The sequence below is a fragment of the Prionailurus bengalensis genome, chromosome C2 (genome assembly GCF_016509475.1).
Source record: "Prionailurus bengalensis isolate Pbe53 chromosome C2, Fcat_Pben_1.1_paternal_pri, whole genome shotgun sequence".
NCBI lineage: Eukaryota > Metazoa > Chordata > Mammalia > Carnivora > Felidae > Prionailurus > Prionailurus bengalensis.
This window is the reverse complement of record NC_057350.1, coordinates 66,081,501-66,104,948: the sequence shown is the minus strand read 5'-3', so window position 1 is coordinate 66,104,948 and position 23,448 is coordinate 66,081,501. Positions and strand designations below refer to the sequence as shown.

General features: G+C 37.8%; 1 protein-coding gene across 1 annotated transcript in view; it reads right to left on the bottom strand.

Annotated features, from left to right (window-relative positions):
* The window catches only part of CFAP91 (cilia and flagella associated protein 91), a 77,352-nt gene that overhangs the window by 13,040 nt on the left and 40,864 nt on the right, over positions 1 to 23,448 (bottom strand). Inside the window, exons 8-16 of the mRNA XM_043594256.1 lie at positions 21,962 to 22,119; positions 19,513 to 19,695; positions 18,482 to 18,624; positions 10,503 to 10,619; positions 9,085 to 9,156; positions 7,401 to 7,547; positions 5,718 to 5,939; positions 1,655 to 1,803; positions 992 to 1,083 (exon numbers count right to left, since the gene is read on the bottom strand). Of these exons, the coding sequence (XP_043450191.1) occupies positions 992 to 1,083; positions 1,655 to 1,803; positions 5,718 to 5,939; positions 7,401 to 7,547; positions 9,085 to 9,156; positions 10,503 to 10,619; positions 18,482 to 18,624; positions 19,513 to 19,695; positions 21,962 to 22,119 (1,283 nt within the window). The remainder of the gene's footprint in view (positions 1 to 991; positions 1,084 to 1,654; positions 1,804 to 5,717; positions 5,940 to 7,400; positions 7,548 to 9,084; positions 9,157 to 10,502; positions 10,620 to 18,481; positions 18,625 to 19,512; positions 19,696 to 21,961; positions 22,120 to 23,448) is intronic.

The window sequence follows — 23,448 nt, the reverse complement described above, 5'->3', positions numbered from 1 at the left end:
AGGGAGACACAGAATCGGAAACAGGCTCCAGGCTCTGAGCCATCAGCCCAGAGCCCGACGCAGGACTCGAACTCACGGACCGCAAGATCGTGACCTGGCTGAAGTCGGACGCTTAACCGACTGCGCCACCCAGGCGCCCCTAAATTTATTTATTTTTAAAAAATTTTTAATGTTTTATTTTTGAGAGAGAGAGAGTATGAGCAGGGGAGGGGCAAGAGAGAAAGGGAGACTCAGGGCTCAAACTTGCGGACCGTGAGATCATGACCTGAGCCAAAGTCAGACTGAGCCACCCAGGCGCCCATTTTATGTTTAACTTTTATTGATTGATTGATTGATTGATTGAGAGAAAGTGCATGCAAGTTGGGGAGGGGTAGAGGGAGAGAGAGAATCTTAAGCAGGCTCCACACCCAATGTGGGGCTCGATCTCACAACCATGAGATCATGACTTGAGCTGAAATAAAGACTTGGCTGCTTAACTGATTGAGCCACCAAGGTACCCCCACATTTGCTTTATGTTTAAAAAGATAAAATCATAAAATACACCTCTTTTGGGAACTTGGGAAGTTCCTCTTAAAGGAAGGTTTGGCTTTTGATGGTCTGTCACACTAACAAGAACTGCACCCCATCTATACTAGAGATGGTTGTCTTCTGGAATCAGACAGCATGAAGAAAACTTGACAAGCTCTAAAATAAGAAAATTCAGTGATACTTATTTTAAATCTCGGGATATTGAAAATAGTTTATATCTTTAAAAAATCATAAAGTGAAGCACTTACAGTGGCTTACCTTTTTCTTAAAAAATTTTTTTAATGAGAGAGAACAAGCAGGGGAGGGGCAAGGATAGAGGGGGAGAGAGAATCCCAAGCAGGCTCCATGCTGTCAGCGCAGAGCAAGATGGGGGCTTATCTCACAAAGTGTGAGATCATGATCTGAGCCAGTATCCAGAGTTGGATGCTTAACCGACTGAGCCACCCATTCACCCCCGGCTTACCTTTTTCTTTGACAAAGTCCTTTTGGACCTCTGGGATCAGGAAACTGTAAACCAACTCAGCAACAATCTCCTCTGACTGAAGCTGAGTTCGACTAAAAAATTAAAAAAAAAAAAAATTATTTCCTTTGTTGCCTTACTTGAGCTACTGATTTATACTCAGTTTTTTCTTGCTTGTATAAGAAACTCCACTGTTCAAATCCCATCACTGCCTTTTCCTTGATTAAGTACTCTGAAATCTTACACTCCTGATGGGCTTGTTAACTCCATGCAAATTCAGATTTGACGTTGTCCTCCATTTAGCCTGCTTGCCGGAAAGGGAATGTTAGAGATATAACTTATACAAGAAGCCAAAAACTTTGGGGTGAAGTAATATTGCACATACTTATTCACATTGCTTTCATGCTCTGTGATATTCTGAAAGTAACTAATATGGAAGTGATCCAGACTACAGAGGATAACTGAAAACTCTATTTCTAGCACTCCTGCCATACAAAGGTCCAGGCATGTTGACTTCTGAAGAGTTATGCAGTTAAAACAATGGACACTGAAACAGGAGTTATATACTTGTTTCTCCTTGGTGGTAAAATCATAAGCTCTTGAAGAATATGTATGAGTAACAGCAAATAGACTATCCATTCTGCCATCTGTTCTCTTGGTACAAACCGGCTCTCCATTTCGTAAGCAATGTCATTGATTTCCTCAGCCATCTTCTCAATTTCTGCCCTGGCTTGTTCTTCTGCAGTATTCTCTTCGGTATTCAGTATTATGTCTTCCAGATAGGAAGTTACAGTACTTTGGTGAACTTTAACCACCTGCAAAACCAAAAATACCCCCGTTACCGAGAACAGGAATAAGTAAATAAGATCCAAAAAATGCACGAACATTGGTTGACCTTTTTTTTTTTTTTTTAATTTTAGCACATCTATTTTGTTCGTTAAGTCAACAGTCCCCTGGTTGATCATTTCCTTTTTTGTTTTGTTTTGTTTTGTTTTGTTAACTTTCTGGTCAGTCTGTTTCTAGTCCACCTACCTGCCCATTCTTGGCAGCCCCTATCCATCTAGCCCATTTCAGAATTATGGGTCTTACTGAGGGTGGGCAGTACAACACTGTAGAAAGATCATTGGCTTCAGTCAATAACCCTGTTTTGGATCCTGGCTTTATTCTCACCAGCAGTGTGACTTGATCAAACTGCCTGGCTGTGGCAGAGACTAAGAGGTATTTCCCAACGTCTTTTCTCTCCTTCCTCTTACATAACAGAGCCCGTGAGCCAACAAGTGTCTAGAATAAAGACTATATTTCCTAGTTCCTGTAGTTCTGGTTGAGGGAGTACATGCAGAAATAATTTGTGCACTTTCTAGGAAGGATTCTTAAAGGGAATTTGTTTTTTCTTTTCTCATTTCATGGGGATGTAATGCCGGAGAACCAGGAATCATCTTAAACTGCCATGAAGGCCATGCCTTAAGGACAGAAAAGCAGAAAGCTACAAGGATCCTGGAACTCTGATGAATTTTTGAACTATCATACCCTGGACTGCTGCTGCTTTAAGCTTTCTGAAATTGTGAAATAGAACACACATTTAGAAAAATGCACAGTGATAGATGTACAGTGTAACGAATTAAGGTAAATCCAGTACCCACGCAGCCACTGTGAGAATTCTAGGAGGCTGCTATTGGTTCTTCCTGACCACAGCCCCTTTCCACTCATGCTTTTATGGAAAACACTCCCACTTCTCTACAGTTTTGCTCCTTAAGTATGCAACTGTAAACAGTACAGTTCAGTTTAGTCTGTTTTACCGGTAGATGCACAGGAAGTATCATAAGAATCAAGTGTGCCATACTTAGTTTTATATGCATTCTGTCTCAACAGATTTTGAGCTTCTTGGGGGAAGGATACCTTTCTATTTTGTGTCTGAATATTTCTTTGCACCTGAGATAATGCTTTGGGACTCAGTAACAACTCAGTCCCTGTTTTTCTTGAGTGGCACTGCAGCAGGACTCTGAGTATGTAATGTTTAGTGTACCTATGCTTGTAAAACACCAAGTCCATAACCTTAAATCCCTAGACCTTCCCTATGGATGAGACCCAATGACCAGTTTAATACAGTATCAACCAAGCAAACAACCAACCAAAATATATTTGCTGACTGTCTTAGGTGCAGAGATCTATGCTGGTGTTGTGGAACAGCCAAGGGATATACAGTATGCTTGCTCTCATGGAGCTCACAGTCTTCTTCAGGAAGCCAATGATACAGGTGAGTCTTATAACAGATCAGAGGTGGCAGGTTTAATGTGGCCCACCTCTAGCAGTATACGCACTTGTGTGTTTACATGTATCTTTATAAATGTGTCAGTTTCTGGACCCGTTTGTGTTTGTATGTGCTTAAATGAAAAAGGAAACATATAGGTGGCTGTATGTGCATTTACATGTGTTTCTCCATGTCTTTGTTAATACTATATACCCTGCATTGTGCTTGTCAATGTCTTTGAATATGTGCATGCAAACATGTGTCTGTGCTTCAATATGAGTCTATGACTTTCTGTATCTACATTTCTCAATATATGTTATTTTTCTGGAAATACTTAATGTATACATTTCTGGGTTTTGGTATATTTATGTGCAAGCATATTTGTCTTTAAAAGGGCCATATGAAGGGATATTAGGAATTTAAATGATAGATGGTATTTGAATCTGAGGTCCACAAATAGATATACTGTTTACATAAATGGTCTTTAAATCAGGCTGGGAGGGTCATCTTAACCCTTCCTAGAAATGGCTGACATTTCCTGGGCTCATTCCCACTTAGAACTACCTTCCTTGAAGCTCTTACGTCCTTCTTCCTTTCTGTGTTTTTGAGCATACTGGTTTCTGTGCCCCTTTCCTTTTTATTCTCACCCCCAGGTTGATTCTTCTCATTCCAGCTGTTTTTTCCTTAGTGATATTAGGTAGGGGCAGTAAGTTTTGCCGATAATTTCTAAGTCTCAAAAAGCAACTCTTTTTGAAGCAAAATGTGTTAGGATGGTAGGAGGCTAGAATATGGATTATAGGCTCATACACATTATAGATGATCTGCCACTCCAGTTAAAAAGCTGCACTTGACTACATGCAACTCAAAACTTAAGTTGTATAGAAGGAGAGCAATCTGTTTGGTTAAAAAAAAAATTGAAATCCACACAGAAAATACTATTCACAAATCAATCCTAATTCTATGAGAATTGGGTAAATCCTGAAAATCTTAGATCAAATAAGATCTCAAATGGATGCATATTTTTTAACTGAGGAGCTCAAAAGCATGCACACATACAATTCAGACAGTCCTCCTGGACAAGAAATTCTTCATGTTCCAAGTTTGCTCTTTCTCTCTGTCCCATGTGTCCCACATCTAGTCCAAGGGAAACTCTCACACAGCCTTTGCCTTGACATATTCTGGGTGTGCTGGCCACCCATACAGCCTCATCTGTGTCCACCTCCAAAGCATCTGGTTAGCCCAGCTCCCCTCCTCTCCATTCCTAGGGGGTCAGACACCCTAAATGGAAGAATACTTATAAAGCTCTCCAGTGACTACAGAAAAAGAAACCAACCTCTGGGTGTATTTTGGTGTCTGTGTGTGTTGGCAGGGGGATAGCACAGCACAGTCCCTTTTAAAGAAATCTTCCTCATAAATCCCCTTCAATTTTAACACTTGAGCTTTTATATTTTTTTATGTTTTTTTTTTAGAGAGAGCATGAGTCAGGAGGGGCAGGGGTGGAGAGGGAGAGAGAATCTCCAATAGGCTCCATGCTCAGTGCAGAGCCCAAAGCGGGGCTCAATCCCACAACCCTGGGATCATGACCTAAGACAAAATCAATAGTGAGATGCTCAATTGACTTTATATCTTGAATTTATATCTTGCTCATTATGCGTTGGTCAGAATTCTAATTTACCAACCTGGTACCCTAGTTTGTCTTTTTTTCTTTTAAGTTTATTTACTTTTTTTTTGAGAGAGAGAGAGAGAGAGAGAATGAATCCCATGCAAGCTCCCTGCTATCTGCAGGGAGACTGGCATGGGGTTCAATCTCACAAACCGTGAGATTATGACCTGAGTCAAAATCAGGAGTTGGAGGCTCAACCAATTGAGCCACCCAGATGCCCCTCTTGTTTATATCTCTAGCCAAAACCTCTTTTAAATTCCATCTTGTCTATCCACCTGCTGAAATGACACCTCCACTAGAATGTCTCGAACCTAATATAAATCAACTTCCTGTTTCCACCCCTGCCCCTAAACTAATTCCACTAATTCCACTCGGAAATAGTACCATCATCTTCCCAGTTACTTAAGCCAGAAACTATACATCTTCCTTGACTTCCTGTTTCTCATTGGCCCAAACTACTTCAAGAGCCTCCTTCCTGATCTCCTGTTCCCACTCTGTCTTCCGTCCAAACTGTTCTCCACACAGCAAGCAGAGTAACGTTTAAAATGCGTCACTGGGCCTCATATGTTTCCTTCATGAAGCTTACTATATTTTCTAATTCTACACATAACTGCATGTTATCTAAGTATTTAAGCCCTAGAAGAAAAGAGACCATGACTGGTTTCCAACTGTGCCTAGCATATCGCAGGAACTCAATACGTATTTTTAGAACGCGATGAAAAACAAAAACAAAAGGCATTTCATATCATGAGTTTCATTTGGTTTGACTCAGCTCCATACACACAAGCAGCTTCCAGACATCCAGCTGCCCCACTTACCTCCTTAAATATCTGGTCCTCCTCCCGCAGGCGCCTTTGCTCCACTTGGCGCCGACCACTCTCCTCAGCTTCTCGAATCCTCCGCTGCCGCTCGGCCAGCATGGCAAAAGCATGGATCCTCCTCTCTTCCTGTAGTCTCACCAGCTCTTTGGACAGGAAGTCAAACATGTCTGCCAGAACCCTTCCTTCCAGTCCAGCCAAATGGTTTTCAACCAGTGACACCTGAAAAACATTTTTAATGATACAAATTCTACTACTCACGATGATTTGTAAGGAGGGTTGCTGGACTAGCCAGAACTCTTGGTCACTTCACTTTCAGAATGCACTCAGTGTTTATTATCACTAGGCCAGCCCCATCCCAAGTGTTCTTACTATGAAAACTTAGGATACAAACTTAGACATGAGAAAGTGGATTGCTCAGTCCGTCACTGATAGATTATAGTCCTCAAATTATGAGGAGGACTTAGCAAAACATTTCTATTAGTATCCACACAAATTGGGTTTTTTTGTCTTTCATTTTTATCCAGAAGGTAAAGTGCTTCTATCTTCCCAGACATGAAAGGAAATGTTAAGGTTTTTATTTAAAAATTTTTTTGGGAGTTCAATAAAATGGTGTCCCCTAGATATTCACTCAGATACCTTTTAATTTTTTAATGCTTCATCCTTTGACACAAGTTTGGGGAATTTTAAGATCCTGAATAACATGAAAGTAGAAAACTGTGGTACTTTTTATTCTTTTAAATAACTTGAAAGTCATTAAGAACGATCTTTGAAACAGAGTAGGAAAAAGCCTACAGGGCACTTTTCCATCCAGTTCCTGGGTCTTCCAGGACATTGTGTTCCCATCTGAACAGAAGTGCATCCCAGCTCTATCATTTGCAGGGCTCTTCTTTCTCTGGTCCCTCTGTTGGGTCTCACAGCCTGTGGCTTTTTTCCTCCCTCCCCCAAACTGAGACCATCCACAAGCCTGATGTCATGTAAAAGCAATAATGTACTCATTTCTAAGCTGCTTACCATTTGTGCCCAATTCCACACGGCACAAGCATTAATGTGCATTACTAAGGGTGGGTCATACTAACTTCACTTTCATATAGCACTATACTGTGCAAATTGATTCTTTTTCATATTGATTTATGGATTAGTGGGAGAGATAGTAAAAGTATGTCCACTCTGTAGTCAGCACCATTAAAAACTCTCTATATAGACAAATGCCAGAAGAAAATAGGAAAAACATTTACAGTTGTTGGGGTAGAGCTGCAATTACCAGCTGTTGTCAGGTGACACTGATGACATCACAGAATGCCATGATATTAACATATTTAATATGCAGTTTAACCAGCCTGAGCTATGTACAGCTCCAACACCCAAAAGTGCTGATATTTTAAAATAAATCTCATGTCTTTTTTTATTGCATTTATTATTTTATATTTGGTAGAGTCACCAAATATTTTTTAGAAGGGTTTTTTTTTTCTTTTCTTTTTTTTTTTTTTTTTTTTTTGCAAATATAAGATCATGCTCAGTTCAGTGAGGGCATAGCCCATTCCATTTCTGGACTGCAGCAGCATTGTTCCAAAGTGCTGACTGTGATAGAGTGATGGGATTGGGGGGAATGTTTCTTTTTTGTCATTTCATTTACTATTATTATAATGCCACTTGTGCAATAATAAAAATCCAGGAGACAACCTTGTGCTCATGCAAGTTCCTCTGTCGCTGTAAGGCCAGGGTCACTTGCTTCTCAGCTTTCTTCAGCAGCCTGTCATCTTCTTGTAGCGCATGGCTGGTGCGCAGCTCCTGGATCAACTCTAGTCGCTTTTCCTTGCCTTCAAACATCTGTATCAAACCAAATCAAAAAGAGACTTGCAATTAACGTCCCTTGTGCAACACATCAGGACTCATCCAGGGACTGGTGAGGCACTTGTGAACAGTGGGTTCAGTCCTGCATTCTGGGACCACAGGGCAGGGGTGCTCCAGAGAGCTAGAGGTCAGCTTCCTTTTCTACACCTCCAGCTGCTCAGGTAGAGAAAGAGCTTAGTTATCAGTTGTTTACTCAGTTTCTTAAAATGTCTCTCGAAGACAAGGTGGTTACTACAGGAGTCATATTAAGAAACTAGAACTGGAGCGCCTAGGTGGCTCAGTTGGTTAAGTGTCCAACTCTTGATTTCGGCTCAGGTCATGATCTCACAGTTATGAGACTGAGCCCTGAGTGAGGCCCTGCACTGGGCATGGAGTCTACTTGGGATTCTCTCTCTCTCTCTCTCTCTCTCTCTGACCCTCCCCAACTTGAGCATGCATTTATGCACATGCACGCGCACGCACACACACACACACACACACTCTAACATAAAAAATTAAAAAAAAAGGAAACTAGAACCTTCCCCTCATTTTCTGTGCTCCTTCCCTAAGATGCCTGAGGATGGTATTTTTCATAGCCATGTTTTCTTTTCCAAGAGATCTGCCCCTGGTTTGTAATACGGAGTCAGCTGTGACATTTTTCCGGGGAAATTTTCAAAGAGAGTAAAGAATAATGCTCAACACAAGATGCTCACCCAGCTTCCCAGACTTACTAGTTATAACTGAGTCTCTTATGAGTTATAGCTGTGTGAGGAGAAAAAAATTTTTTGCTGGTGCTTTATATTAGTCCACTTTAAAAGTTTGTACAAATAATGTGGTGAAAGCTTTATAGTCAGGAAGACCAGAGTTGAATTTGCTAGCAGTTAACATAATCTCAGACTCAAATCACTTGCCTGTAAAATGGGGCAACTGATAGAAAAAAAGAGAGATGATATAAGTAAAGCAAAGAAAATATAATGTGAGCTTATACTATGGCTTTAAAACTGTAGTTATTATTACTTTGCTATTTATTATTCAGGTGTTGCTAGCTATATGCCAACTCAAATAATTATGACTTTGTGGAAAATTAGGGAACCCACTTGGTTTGTGATGCCTTAATAGTAAAAATTCAGGGGCACCCACTGACTTAGTTGGAAAAGCATGACACTCTTGATCTTGGGGTCAATGAGTTCAAGCCCTATGTTGGGTGTAGAGATTAAATAAATAAACTTTTTTAAAAAGTCAAAATTTAGGTAGGAAAATGGCTGGATTTAGCAATTCTAAGGAAGATATTAATTTCACTTTGCCCTGGTTACAACTGTGACCAACAGCAAGCAGGTCCTTTCTCTCTTTGACACTGTGCCACCCACTTGGACAAACTGGAACAGAAGGGAATGGGTAGGTAACTTGAGAGTATAGAGTTCCAGAGGACAGCAGGGTGCCAGAAGGAATTCACCCCAAGGAACCAAGCACATATGCGTTCTATAAATCCATCCTCAAAGGAGAAGCACAGGACCAGTGGTTGGACCCTACACACCGTGTTCTGAACAACTCTTCCCCGGAGTAACTTTTGAAGGTAGATCACAGCCATCTCTATATCTTCTTCTTCCTAAAAGAACAAAGTGAGAACCAAGCAGCTTGAGAAGAGCAGCAGTCAGCACGAAATATTTTTTGAAGACTCAGATCAAGCAAAAGGGACTGTGCTAGATGCCAGAGACTTAAAGAGAAATAAATGAGGTCTATACTCTCATTGAACATATAGTATTTTAAATGCTACTGGATTGTTAAAATTCATTCTTTTATAATGATGACATCATTACAAATAATTTCAACAGCAAAAAATTCATGCTATCCCTACAATTTAAGCCATTTTCATTTTTCTATACTCCTTTCCAGCAAAATCTTTCTTGAAGCAACAAGTATTGCTTACACCATCCCTTTTGTAATAGTTTTTTCATGTTTGATCAAGAGTAGACAAGGAATAAAGCTAGTTTGTGTCAGAGTCTAGAGTAAGGTGTTTCTCACAAGAATTTAGATAAGCTGGTAAAATCAGAATGGACAAGAATAGCCATCTACAAAAATCACCTTAAATAACTGTGTCAAAAGCAGAAAGCAGAGTCTGCAAATCTAATTAAGGTGCCTCTAAATGCAAAAGAAAGCATGTCTTTCACACATGTGAAAGACAATGTGTTAACCACGGGCAGTGATTGGCATAAAGTCTAGCAAAGGGGATGTCCAGAAGCACATCCTGGCAGTCCCTCCACGCAGGTGACCCATCAGAAGCCCTAATGAGATCTCCTGTCAACTCTCCTCCCTCTGACAACCTTCTCAGTACAATCTGGCTTCTTGTGAGAACTGCTCTATCCTGGGAGATGATGGGCTGACCTGCTAAGAGGAATGCCCCCATCTACCAGGCAGTTATCCTTCGGTCAAGCAGGACGTTTGGATTGTGGCATCTCTAGCAGTTTCTTGGAGGTGGGGGCTGTCTAGTCTGAGTCAGTCCTAAATCCTGACTGACTCTGGTACCTCACCCAAACAGAGTTTGGAGATCTATGAAGGTGACGTATGACTCTGGTCAAGGTGACCTCTTTGAGCCAGTCCTACCTCAGAAGCCAACCTGTCCTCATGACATCTTTGGCACTTCACTCCTCTCTGACACCAGCTGTCATCAGCCACCTCCCCATGTGGGCAAGATGGTTATAGTAACTGATCATCATTCAATCTTCTTTTTTTATTTGACATACATGAGGATTACCTTCTGATGCCTATTTTTCTTGGAAAGATTTTGTTGTGCTTATTCGTGTGTGTTTGATGTTTGAATCATAAGAATAAATGCCATATAAGTCATATCTTGAGAAGGTGACCCTGTTAAATTAGGTTTGTTTTTTAACTCAAAGTATCTAAGAACACACAGCAATACTGAATTTAGCATTTCAAATCAAGTTTCAAACTTACATTGGAACTCATTTCCAAAGTTGGAGTTGGAAGGCGAGGTTGAGGTAGTGACTTTCTTTGAAGAAAGCGCAGAAGTTTCTTTGGTTCAAGAACTTTATTCTTCTTATCCAATATTGCCTAGAATAATAACACCAAGTAGTGTCATTCTTTACCTTTGCATTTTCTTCCACTACCAGATCTAGGCCACAGTTCTGAAGATCAATCAAAAATTATCTTCTCTATGGTTATGCTTGGACAGTTTGAGAAAGTCCAAACCCAGGTGCTTCTGTGACCCAAGAGATGTTATGATATTCCTAAAGATCAACTAACCACTGGATAAACATGGCACATATTCTAGGTTTATCCATTTTAATCAAAGATTTGGAGGACTTAAATCATTTTTTTTGAGATTTTAAAAGGTTCTCTCGTATGTATGCAAACAAAACCCCAACTCCTATTCTTTCATAAGAGCCTATTATCTGTTTAGAATAAGTGCCTGGGCAATAGAAAATTTCCCTGTGCCATAAATGATGGAAATATTTGATGTTTTGTTGTTATAGGGGAATTGAGGAGCATTCAAGGGCAACTGTCTCAAAGTGAGGAGCTTTCCTTTGGCAGTGAAGGCCTGCACATCATGATTCTTGAAAATGAACTTGTTTCCTTGTGAAACAGTGTGTGTGTTCTGATTTCAACATACGTTTTATTTGTTTTACTTTTGATCACCAAAAGTCCCCCAAATTATATGTAACATAGGATTTTGTTCACTGGTTCTATATTCAGGCACAGGAGGGGATACTTTTAACTTAAAAGTATCAAAAATTCTAATCTCCATCATTTAAAAATCATACTTTAGAATCACATTTTTCTGGGGCTCCTGGGTGGCTCAGTTGGTTAAGCATCCGACTTCAGCTCAGGTCATGATCTCACAGCTTGTGAGTTCAAGACCTGCGTCGGGCTCTCTGCTGACAGCTCAGAGCCTGGAGCCTGCTTTGGATTCTGTGTCTCCCTCTCGCTGCCCCTCTCGCTGCCCAACTCACATGCTGTCTCTGTCTCTCAAGAATAAAATAATAGAATCACATTTTCACCACATAATTTTTACATTAGTTTTCCCACAGAAAACATACAGAAGTGATAAAACAAGCACAAAGCCAAAACTTGAAATTAGTAAAAATATGCAAATTGAGTAAAATTTGAAACCATATGAAATTACTGTGGTTGTAATAGAACCTCTGAGTTTCTACAAAATAAAACTGACACAAAATATATATAACAGCTCTAACATATAGCAGCTTTACAATAACCACAACTACTGAATCAATAAAAGCAACAGCAATCAAAAAAATAATAATTCTAAACACAGGCATCTCTTCAGTGATAGGCCCTAAATAGCACCACATGAAACCACTTTAAAACCAGTCATTCATAATATGTTGGTATCGATCTGGGAAAACAGGCACTCACATACACTGCAGCAATTAGTACATCATTTATGCAAGAAATTTGTCAATATACATCAAAACTATAAATGCAGGCATATTGTGGGCTAGCAATTCCATGTCTAAGAATTTTCTTCTAGATATGTTCACACATGTACCAAATTATATGCAAACAAGATTACTCAATGCAGTATTACTTTTAATACAAAAAACTTGAGACAATATAAATAACAAGAAGGGATTGGTTAAAATATGGCACATTTAAGCAATGATATATCATGCAAAAAATAATGTAACATAATTATGGGATGATCTCCAAGATATATTAAATAATAAAAGCACAGACAAAACCATGTGTATTATATACTAACATTTGTATAAAAAAAAGTTTAAAAAGATACTTGGAACCACATAGCTGGGAGACAGGGATAGAAGGTTTACATTTAATACTCTCATAGAACTCCTGAGTTTTGAACTATGTGGATATTTTTCCCAGTCAATAAATAAATTCTAAATATGAGAGAAAAGAAAGAAAAAAATCACTTAAATTTTGAAAAAAAGCAATTGGATTTTTACAATTAAAAATGTTTGGTCAAGAAGTCCAATCAAAAGTATAATAAAACTAACAAATATTTGAGAATTTCTTCAATCTCAGTCTTATCGCTAGTCCCCATGAATATTAAGCATGTACAGTAGTTTATATATATTACATAAGGCATACTATGTATATCGTGCATTAATTGCTAGTCCCCATGAATATTAAGCATGTACAGTAGTTTATATATATTACATAAGGCATACTATGTATATCGTGCATTAATTGCTAGTCCCCATGAATATTAAGCATGTACAGTAGTTTATATATATTACATAAGGCATACTATGTATATCGTGCATTAATTGCTAGTCCCCATGAATATTAAGCATGTACAGTAGTTTATATATATTACATAAGGCATACTATGTATATCGTGCATTAATTGCTAGTCCCCATGAATATTAAGCATGTACAGTAGTTTATATATATTACATAAGACATTATAGTGCTTAATCGTGCATCCATCTTATTCTAGGACAATCTCTTATGGACCTCAACTATCCAAGAGAGCTTGATCACCTGGCCTCGAGAAACCAGCAACCCTTGCCTGAACGTGTACCTCTTCTCGCTCCGGGCCCATCTTAATGTGGGGGTTTCTATAACGGAACTATACCTGGCATCTGGTTCTTACTTCAGGACCATAAAATCCTTGAATCCAATCCTTCAATTCTCTCAAATGGGACATCTCGATGGACTAATGACTAATCAGCCCATGATCACACATAACTGTGGTGTCATGCATTTGGTATCTTTTAATTTTAGGGGGGCGAACTTGCTATGACTCAGCTATGACCTAAAGGTCCTCATTGTCTTGAAAAATAAAGTTCCCAGGGAGAGAGAAAGGAACATGAATGAATATGAGAATATCAAGGAAATGCTCTTAGCAAACAATACATTTTAACCTGCTTAAAAGACAAACTGGCTAGGCAACTGAGTTTAATCCATAGTTTTCATAAATGAAAGAAAGAACTGATTGTTACACTCTTTTAACCTACTTTAAGATGTAAGTAATTTGACAAATCTTCAAAAATATATTCCAACCTAAATTACTACCAAGAATAGCCTGAAAATATTGTACTGTGGAAATTCTTTTATGCCATTCTAGATATTTTTCTTCCATGATTACTGTGACATAGCCCATAAAGTATTTTTTAAACCTTATACCACCTGTACCTTCATGTTTCTATGATTCTGAATTCTCAAAATAATGTTAGCCATAAGACTAAAAGCAGATACACTGTCTGGACATAAACCTGATATGTAGTGATTCTCTTCAGTTCAAACCAATATTCTAAACTAACAGACTCCATACAATGGCATCTCATCCCAAATCCAAAAGGACATATAAAAACAAGGACAATAAAATAATGTGAATCCTATGACCCCATCAGCTACAGCAAACATTAAACACAGCCCAATGTCTAGCCAGATTAGAATAAGTCCCACATTATGCCTATTTACTTCAGTTCCTATTGCTTGATAACAGATGTCAGGCTATCAAAAACATTAAAAGGTATTCCAAAGGAAAGGGGAAAAAAAACCCCACAAAAACACAGTCTAAAGAGAGAAAGCAATCGTCAGAACCAGATTCAGATAGGACATAAATGTTGGAATTATCAGACAGAAAATTTAAGATAACAATGATCAATATTATGATAAAGGCTCTAATGGAAAAGGTAGATGACATGCAAGAATAGATGAGTAATGTAAATAGAGACAGAAACTCTAAGAATCAAAAGGAAAGGATAGAAATCAAAACACTATAACAGAAATGAAGAATGCCATCAATGGCTCATCAGTAAACTCCACATAGCTTAAAAAAAAAAAAAAAGAATCCAGGAATTTAAAGATAGGTCAATAAAAACTCCTCAACCTGAAATGCAAAGAGAAACAAATAAATACAACAAAACATCCAAGAACTGTGAGACAATATCAAAAGGAGTAATGTGTGCAACTGGAATGTGAGATAGAGAAGAAGGAGAATGCAGAATAAATATTTGGAATGATAATGGCTGGAAACTTTGCTAAATTAATGACAAACACCAACCTACAGATCCAGAAAGCTTAAAAAAACGCCATGAAAGACACATACCTTAAACACACACACACACACACACACACACACACGCACATGCACACACAAACACCACAGGCATATAGTATTTAAATTAGAGAAAATCAAAGACAAAGAAATCTGAAAGAAGCCAGAGGAAAAAACACCTTAGCTACTGAAAAACAAAGATAAAAATTATAGTGGAATTCTAGTCAGAAACCATCCATGCAAGAAGAGAATGGAGTGAAGTCTTTGAAGTGTTGGGGGGAGGAAACCCCACCAACCTAGAATTCTATACTCAGTGAAATCATTATCCAAAAGTGAAAAGATCACAATTTTATACTTAACTGCTTCAAAGGATACTATCAAGAAAGTAAAAAGACATCCCACAGAATAGGAGGAAAATCTGCAAATCATTTATCTGATAAGGGTAGGCCTCAGAATATATACAGAACTCCTATACCTCAACAATAGACATTAAAAGTAATGTCTATAATAAACAATTAAAAGACAACCCAATTAAAAAATGAGCAAGGAATCTGAACAGACATTTCTCAAAAAAAGATATACAAATGAAAGGCACATGAAAGATGCTAAATTTCATTAATCATTAGACAAAAGCAAATTGAAACCACAGTGATATACCACCTCACACACACTAGGATGGCTATAATAAAAAGATGGGCAGTCACAAGTGATGGCAAAGATAGGGAGAAATCAGAATCCTTATACATTCCTGGTAGGGATGTAAAACAGTGCAACCACTTCTGAAACAGTCTGGCAGTTCCTCAAAAAGTAAAACATAGTTACTATGTGATCCAGTAACTCCATTCCTAGATCTAGAGCCAAGAGAATTGAAAAACTTATGTCACTCAAAAATCTGTACACAAATGTGCACAGCAGCATTGCTTAGATAAAAAGGAGAAACAACTCAAATTTCTATCAACTGATGAGCAGATAAACAAATTGTAACACATCCACACAATGGAATATCATATAGTCACAGAAAGTAATGAGGTACTGAGACCTACTACAACATGGATGAACTTTGAAAACATTATGCTAAGTTAAAGAAACCAGACACAAAAGGCCATACATTGTGTGATTTCATTTATATAAAATGTCCAGAATAGGCAAATCCATAAATTGAAAGATTAGTGGTTGCCAGGGGCTATGGGGAAGAGGGTAATTGGGAGTGACTGCTAATCGACAAGGGGTTCTTTTGGGATAAGAATGTTCTGGAATTAGATAATGGTTATGGTTGAACAATCTTGTGAGCATACTAAAAACAATTGAATTGTATATTTTAAAAGGGTGAATTTTATGGTATTGAATTATATCTAAAAAAAAAATCATAAAAGAGAAACGAAGACTTCTTGAGACAGACAAAAAACTGAAGGAGTTCATTGCCAGGAGACCTGTCCTGTAATAAATGGTAAAACAAGTTCTCCAGGCAGGAGAAAAATGACATTGGTTAGAAACTTGCATTTCTATAAAGAAAGGAACAGTGGCACAGAAAGAATACATGAAGGTAAATTGAACTATTTTTTCTTATTTTTAATTGATCCAAAATATAACTGTTAAAGCAATGACAGTAAAAATGTATTGGGTGATTATAGCCTATGGATCTGTGAAATGAACGAGAGCAATGCCACAGGGACTGTAGGGAGGAACTGGGAATAATCTGCTATAAGGGAAATGCTCTACATGGAAAGTGATAATATTACTTGAAGGTGGACTTAGATTATTTTATATGTAAACTCATATACTAGTTCACAAGACAAGCCTCACTAAATTTCAAAGAATAGGGATTCCTGACCATAGAGCAAATGAGTTAGAATTTACTTCAAAACGAGTTAAGATTCCTGTATATTTGGAAATTTAAAAACTTAAATACTCACAGGAGCAAAAACCATAACAGATGTTTTTAATAAGTTAGATACTAATAAACACTTCATATCAAAACTAATGAAATATACCAAAATCAGTGTTTTGAAGGAAATGTTTAGCTTTAAATACTTTATAAAATTGATGAGTACCTGAAAATTAATGAGCTACATGCCTACTTTAAGTTAGGAAAAGAACTACAAAGCAAAAAGAAACAAGAGAGAAAGACATAATATGAATAGGAGCTAATACAATTGATAAAATATCTATAGTAAAGAAAATCAACAAATTTGGAGGTTCATTCCTTGGAAGAACAATACCAAGAAAATTATTAAGCTTCCAGTAAAGCTGAATAAGAAAAAAGAGTTAAAGCACAAATAAATAATATTATGACTGAAAAAGTAGGCACGGTTATAGATAAAACAAATGCTAAGAAGATTATAAAATAATACTATCAACGTATGCCAAAAAATTTGAAAAGTTAGGTGAAATGGACCTTGTAAAGAATGTAATTTACCAAAACAATGCAGAAAGATCTGTAAGTAGTATGGAAATGAAGGAGTGGTGAAAGCTTTCCCATGAAGGTAACATCTCAGATAATAATTCTACCAAACTGAAGAAACAGATCATCTTAAGCTTAAACTCTTTTCAAAAGTAGAGAAGAAGGAATATTCTGCAGTCATTTAAGAAGACCTGTATAACTCTGACACCAATACTGTACAGAATCAAAATGAGAAAGAAAAGTAAGGCCATTTCACTCACAGATATAGAATCAAAATTCTGAAAAATAAACTAGTAAATCAAATCCAACAATGTATTAAAAGTAAGATAAAACACCTTGACCAGGTTAGGCTCAACCCCAGTATGTAAGGATAGATTAATGTTTGTTAAAAAAAAAAAAGCAACTATAAATGTTCCTTATTATAATAATAATTTTAAAAAGAAAAATATATAATTATCTCAATAGATACAGCTGAAACATGTGATAAAATACAACATGAACACATGATTAAAAGCTTCAGTAAATTAGGAACAGAAGAGAACTTCCACACCCTAACAAAAAGTATCTACTAACACATCTTACAGAAAGTGAGAGAATAATGAATGCAGAGTTCAAATGGGTAAATGGAGACAGGGGGATGAGGTGGGAAGAACCACATAAATACACATGAATTACTGTTAAGGTCCTAATTTTTATAGTGAGTATGGGCTCCCATGGATTCTTATTCCACTACCAAAACCAACTGAACAAACAAACATACGTGGACCAGTGGGGAGATTATGTCGTGGACCAGAGAGTCTCAGTGTAGTTCCTACAGATCAGCATTACCTGGAAACTTGTAACAAATGCAAATACTCCAGCCCCACTTCTGACCTACTCAATCAGAAACTTTGGGGTTGGGCCCAGCAACACGTGTTTTAACAAGCCCTCTGGGTGATTCTGATGCCTGCTAAAGACTGAGCAGCACTATCATAAACCACGAATTCTAGAGTCTATACACCTACAGTCCAATTAACAAATGGGAAGCACAGCTGGTGGCTCCTCTGTACTTGTTTCATGGGGACAACCATTGCACTTTCTCATTTAGTTGAGCTTTAAACTAGATCAGAGAGGCCTTGAATGTGACTCCCTGTTACCCTGGTAACAAATCTAAGAGGGAGAAAATGAGGCCTAGTACACTATTAAAACCAGCAGTAATTCCTAACACTAGAAACTTGCTATGCCTCAACGTAGTCTCAGATATTATGGAGATCCAAAGTCAGAACCACTTTTAGGAAGTAACATGACTTCCGCCAAGAAATTGGAGAACAACCTCCAAGAGATTTTCCTACAGTTTGAAATGAGGAAAAGAAGCATATTCATTCAGCATAGCAAAGGCAACTTCCAGAAGAGAAAAATCTAGGGAGGAGAAAAAATGTAGAGTTATCCGTTGAGAACTACTGGACATTGCAATTTTGGAGGTATAGTATTTCACTGCAAAAGTCCCACTAGAAGCATCTTGTCTATGAATAAGGATTACTATACCTTATGAACCTCTGCCAACTCATGTTCCATTCTTGCTGCCCTCTTGAGAAAACCAGCTTTCGTGGTAGTGACTTTTGGCTTTGGAGGTCTGATTCGGGGTTGTGTCACAAAATCTGGGAGACATGACTCAAGTTCAACTAATCCTACAGGAAAGAAGTACATGTTTTTTAGTATTTGGTGATTAAATTTACCATTTTGAAAGCGTATTGTTAGCTTTAGGAGCTATTTGCCAAGTGGTTTCATTTAGAATTATTGATGAGGTAGAGCCCACATAATTGGAGTGGACCCAAAACGTAAAGCAAATTTCTGCATAATTAACTCATGTTCTCAGTGACTTAAGATTGTAAAATGAGAATCCATTCTAATACAATATTTCCCTACAAAAATGTAGTAAATTCTACGATAATAATCAAGAGAAAATTAATGGTCATATGATACATGGGATCATCATTCTAAAGTAGATGTACACAAATTTATCTTATTCTGCTCTGGAGATGATCAGCCAGAGACACAAGTTCAAGAGTGTGACCATCAACTCATGATCTTGGCCATATACATGATGCTTCAACTTGTCAACTAAAATTTAAATAATCTAAATAAGCTTCTCTTGGACTTTGTAAGAGGTACAGCTCTATGAATTTATCCCCTGGTTATCCATTTCCTTGCCCACTAGTTTTCTAGCACTTCTTAAAGGGCTGATTTCGTGATATATTTCTTGTTTGCTTTGAAAATCTGATATAAAAGCTTTTTCAGTTTCATTTTTGTATAACTTTATTAGTGACACTGAACAAGTTTAAATGTTTAGTAGTTAAGCATTGATACACTGTAATATAGTATATCCATTTATTTGAGTCTTAGCAGTTTTTATTGGTTTGTATGAACTCATATTAATAATATTGAATGTGTTCATTGCTATTTCTTGAAAATATTTTTGCTTGTTGTTTAGCCTTTAATCCAATACTTCTTTCTCTTCTAGTACTTTAATCTAATACTCCTCTTATACTGGACTTGTTATCATGTAAACATCTTACCTTCATAGGTGTTGAGATAGTGGTTTTTTACTACAAAGTCCTCTGAGTTGTTATCAGGGAAACGACCAAGGCGAGACAAAGGCCCATAGACCTGGGATGCATAGTCAGAATAATCCTTGATGATATTTCTTCTCTCCAACTTCCCTTCTATATTCTTTCCCTTTCCCACAAGTTTCCTGATGGCTAGAATAAAACATACCTCTGTGACTATCTCCAAAATATAGTTCTAAACAAATGCATAATAATAGGCCAGTTTTGTTTTTGTTCACAGAGAAACTACTGAACTGTGCAGTCATGAAGACCACTCACTGCAGACAGAATATAACACTAAAAACAGAGGTTAGTCCTCTGTGTGGACCAGATCCTCATGAGACAAGCGGGAGTGACAGAAGTTGAGGCAATTAGTGTCCTCAATGGGTACTCGTCAAAAATCTTTTATAACTGGGGCACCTCGGTGGCTCAGTTGGTTGAGCGTCCGACTTTGGCTCAGGTCATGATCTCCTGGTTCGTGGGTTTGAGCCCTGCATTGGGCTCTGTTCTGATAGCTCAGAGCCTAGAACCTGCTTCGGATTCTGTGTCTTCCTCTCTCTGCCCCTTGCTCACTTGCTCTTTCTCTCTCTCAAAAATAAATAAACATTAAAAAACTTAAAAAAAATTGAATAACTGCATTCCAAGCTCTGAGGTAAGAAGGTGTATTCGGCAAAAGTCTTCCAGGCTTACAAACGAAACTCAAAGTAACTGAAAAATATATGTTCAGGGGAGATTTGGAGAATTATTTTCTCCTAGGAGAATAATTGCAAGGGAGGGAGACTACAGGTTCTTCAGTAATCTGACCATCTTGGTTAACAATAGAATAAAGCACAATATATCCCAGCTTAGAGCTCTAGAAGTGTTTGGCAGTCAGAGGGAAAAGGCTGAGCCGTGCACATTCAGAGTTCATTCATCTAAGGAGTCATGCTTGCTACCTCCACCGGCTCCTTCTCTTTCAGTCCTGTCACAGAGCCAGCCGGTTTGAAGGCTCTATGCTGTGTGCTCTCAATGCATGCAAAGTCATACTGTGGGACTACAAAGTCTTGTTGCAAGAGGCGGCTGCATGCACCACTGCTGACTTGTGGGTGTTTATGTTTGGTCCTCAGTGCTTCTGTGTATAACTTGGGGTTTTAGAATTAAATAAAAATAGTTAACATTTTATTATTTACCTACAAAAGTTAGTCAACTCATCATTAGTTATACCAAGTACTGAAAAGAAAAAATGTTGACAATGTCTAACTACATACCTCGAAGCTAGTTAAAAGTTATTTTCACACACACACACACACACACACACACACACACGGCAAGTTCAGGGGCATATAAGTGAGAGCAGATAATAGGTGCCTCATTTATGATGGGAGGGAGTGGGGTCCTTGAAGGCCTCCCTGAGGAAGTGACATTTGAGTTCCGTCTTAGCCAGGGTTCCCCCAAAGGCAGAGCATGAGACAAAAGCAGTTGTGCAAGCAGTTTATTTGGGAGGTGATCCCAAAGGGCAGGAAGAGAGGGACAGGGGGAGAAAAAAAAAAAAAAAAAAAAAAGCTACTCAACCCATTGTTAGTATTGTGAAGTGCTGAAAAAAAAAAAAAAAAACAACTGTTGAACATGTATACCTAGCATCTAGTTAAAAGTTAAAGTTCACTAAAAATAATTTTATGGAATTAATTTTTATAACTGTTTTACTTTTGCTAGAAAAATAACAAATTTGATTTTTTAAGTTGTAATTACATTCTGTTATTATACATTAAATTGATAATTTGCATATATAATTGATACATTACAATTTTATAAGTAAATTATATTAAAAGTTACTAAGCAAATAAAGCTATAAAGCTAAATCCTAATAAGTTAAATTTTTTTAAATTTTAATTTAGTTTTTATATAGTCCTTAAAAATTTTTTATATAGTCATTCTTAATCATCCACTGACTACTTCTTTTATATGTACAGATATAATACATAAACAGATATACAGTATATCCATGGTCTTAAAATTTCATGGGAGGGGGCAAGCAGGAGAAAATATGTCTACATGTCTCATTTAAGGGAAATAATTTATAAAAAGGTTGAGAAATTGGGCTCTCTGGGAACTCAACCCATGAATATGAGAAGCCCATCCCCTACTCTCCCTCTCTCTCCCTCTCTCTCCCTCTCTCTCTCTCACACACACACACACACACACACACACACACACGCGTGCGCGTGCAAATAATGTCAGTAACTTGACTACCTGTTAGAACATTACTACTTGGTTTTCTTAGAAATTTTCCTCCAGTCTTCTACTTTTGAAAATAACTCTTTTCCTTTATTCATTTAATAACACTAGGACTCATAAGAATTCTATCTAAATCAGGTTTGGTCAAAGATTCAAAGCAAAGCCAACTTTCCCATTCTCTTCATTGTTCATATTGCACCTTTACCTGATACATGTCTGTGCTGAATCTGTGCCAGTTTTGCCTCCTTTGCTTCCTGCAGTTTAGACCACTGGGCATTCAAATGCTTCATGTTCACTTCATTTTGATTCTCATCACGCTTCTTCAGCAGCTCTTTTAGGACTTCCAGGCGAATCTCCTGCAGTCTTTAAATTACCAAACATAAAGAAGTATGTGGTATCTCCAACAGAATGTTCTACTAGAGAGAAAGGGAACGCCTGCCATAAACAGGATCTTCTCTTTGGGCTGGTATCATATTCACGTATTTTAAAAAGACCACTCTGGCAAAAGTGTGACAAATGGATTAGGTGCTTGGGGAGGCAACTCAACAATAAGTCTCTCTATAATAGGACTATGTCTGGGTGTAGTTCTGAAAGGCAAAGAGAAGTATGCCAGGTAAAAAAGAAAAAAAGGGGGGGCGCTCTCAAGGCAGATGAGCCTAAATGAACAATAAAATGTATATGCACAGTTCCAGGTCGACAGATATTGGCTAGAGGGTTAAGTAATAGGAGTGACGAGAAAATGAGGCAGCATGCTATCTTAAGGAATAAATGTGAAAATGCCAGGGTCTGGCATATACAGACACTCAGTCAATCTTTGCCTCCCTTCCCCTTGTCTTCACCTTGTTCTCCCAGAGCTACCTTGCTCATGTGTATATAACCATGTATAAATGACTTCAAAATCTGTACCTCAAGCCCAGGTATTTCTAAACCAGAATTCCTGTCTACTTGAATTTCCAGCTATCCCCTGACAACCTCAAAAACGCCTGCTCATTTTGTTCCCCCAGAAATCCACTGTTTCTTATATCTTCTTCCCTCCTGTAATGATTCCTCCTCTAAAGCACTTCTCGCATCCATTCCCTAGCTCATGTTTTTGTCAACCCTCTCCTAACTTGGACTCTAGTTGCTAATCTAGTCTCTCTTCCTTCCAATCTTGCTCCACACAGCTGTCAAGATTTTCCTTCCTAAAATAGAATTTGAACATTTTACTCTTACTTAAAAATTCATAGACTAATTCATTTAGCCACTAATTTGTCAAATATTTATTAAGTGCTCACCATATGCCAGGCAGGAAACAAACAATGATGAACAAGATAAAACACCTTCTATCAAGAAGCACTGTTCTATTGGATCAGGCGTATCAACTAGCATTTTATAAGACAAGGAGATACATACCAGACCAGAAGAATGAAAAGACTGTGGGAGAAGAAATGACAGAGCATCTATGTTTAGCACTATTCCCAGTAGATGTGGGGAAGGTTGGGAAGGCTTCCTTACAGGAGGCATTAACTCTGTAGTCTTGAAGGTAAACAAAGATTAAGATTTGCCACATTGACAAAGAAAAAGCGACACCTAAGCAGAGGAATCTGAATGTTCAAATCAAAGGGCTAGAGACAGAGCAAATAGGTCATGCTGGCAGGGCTTCTCAAAGTGAACGTAGAGGGGAGGGTGTGGAAGTAGTGACAAATGAAAATG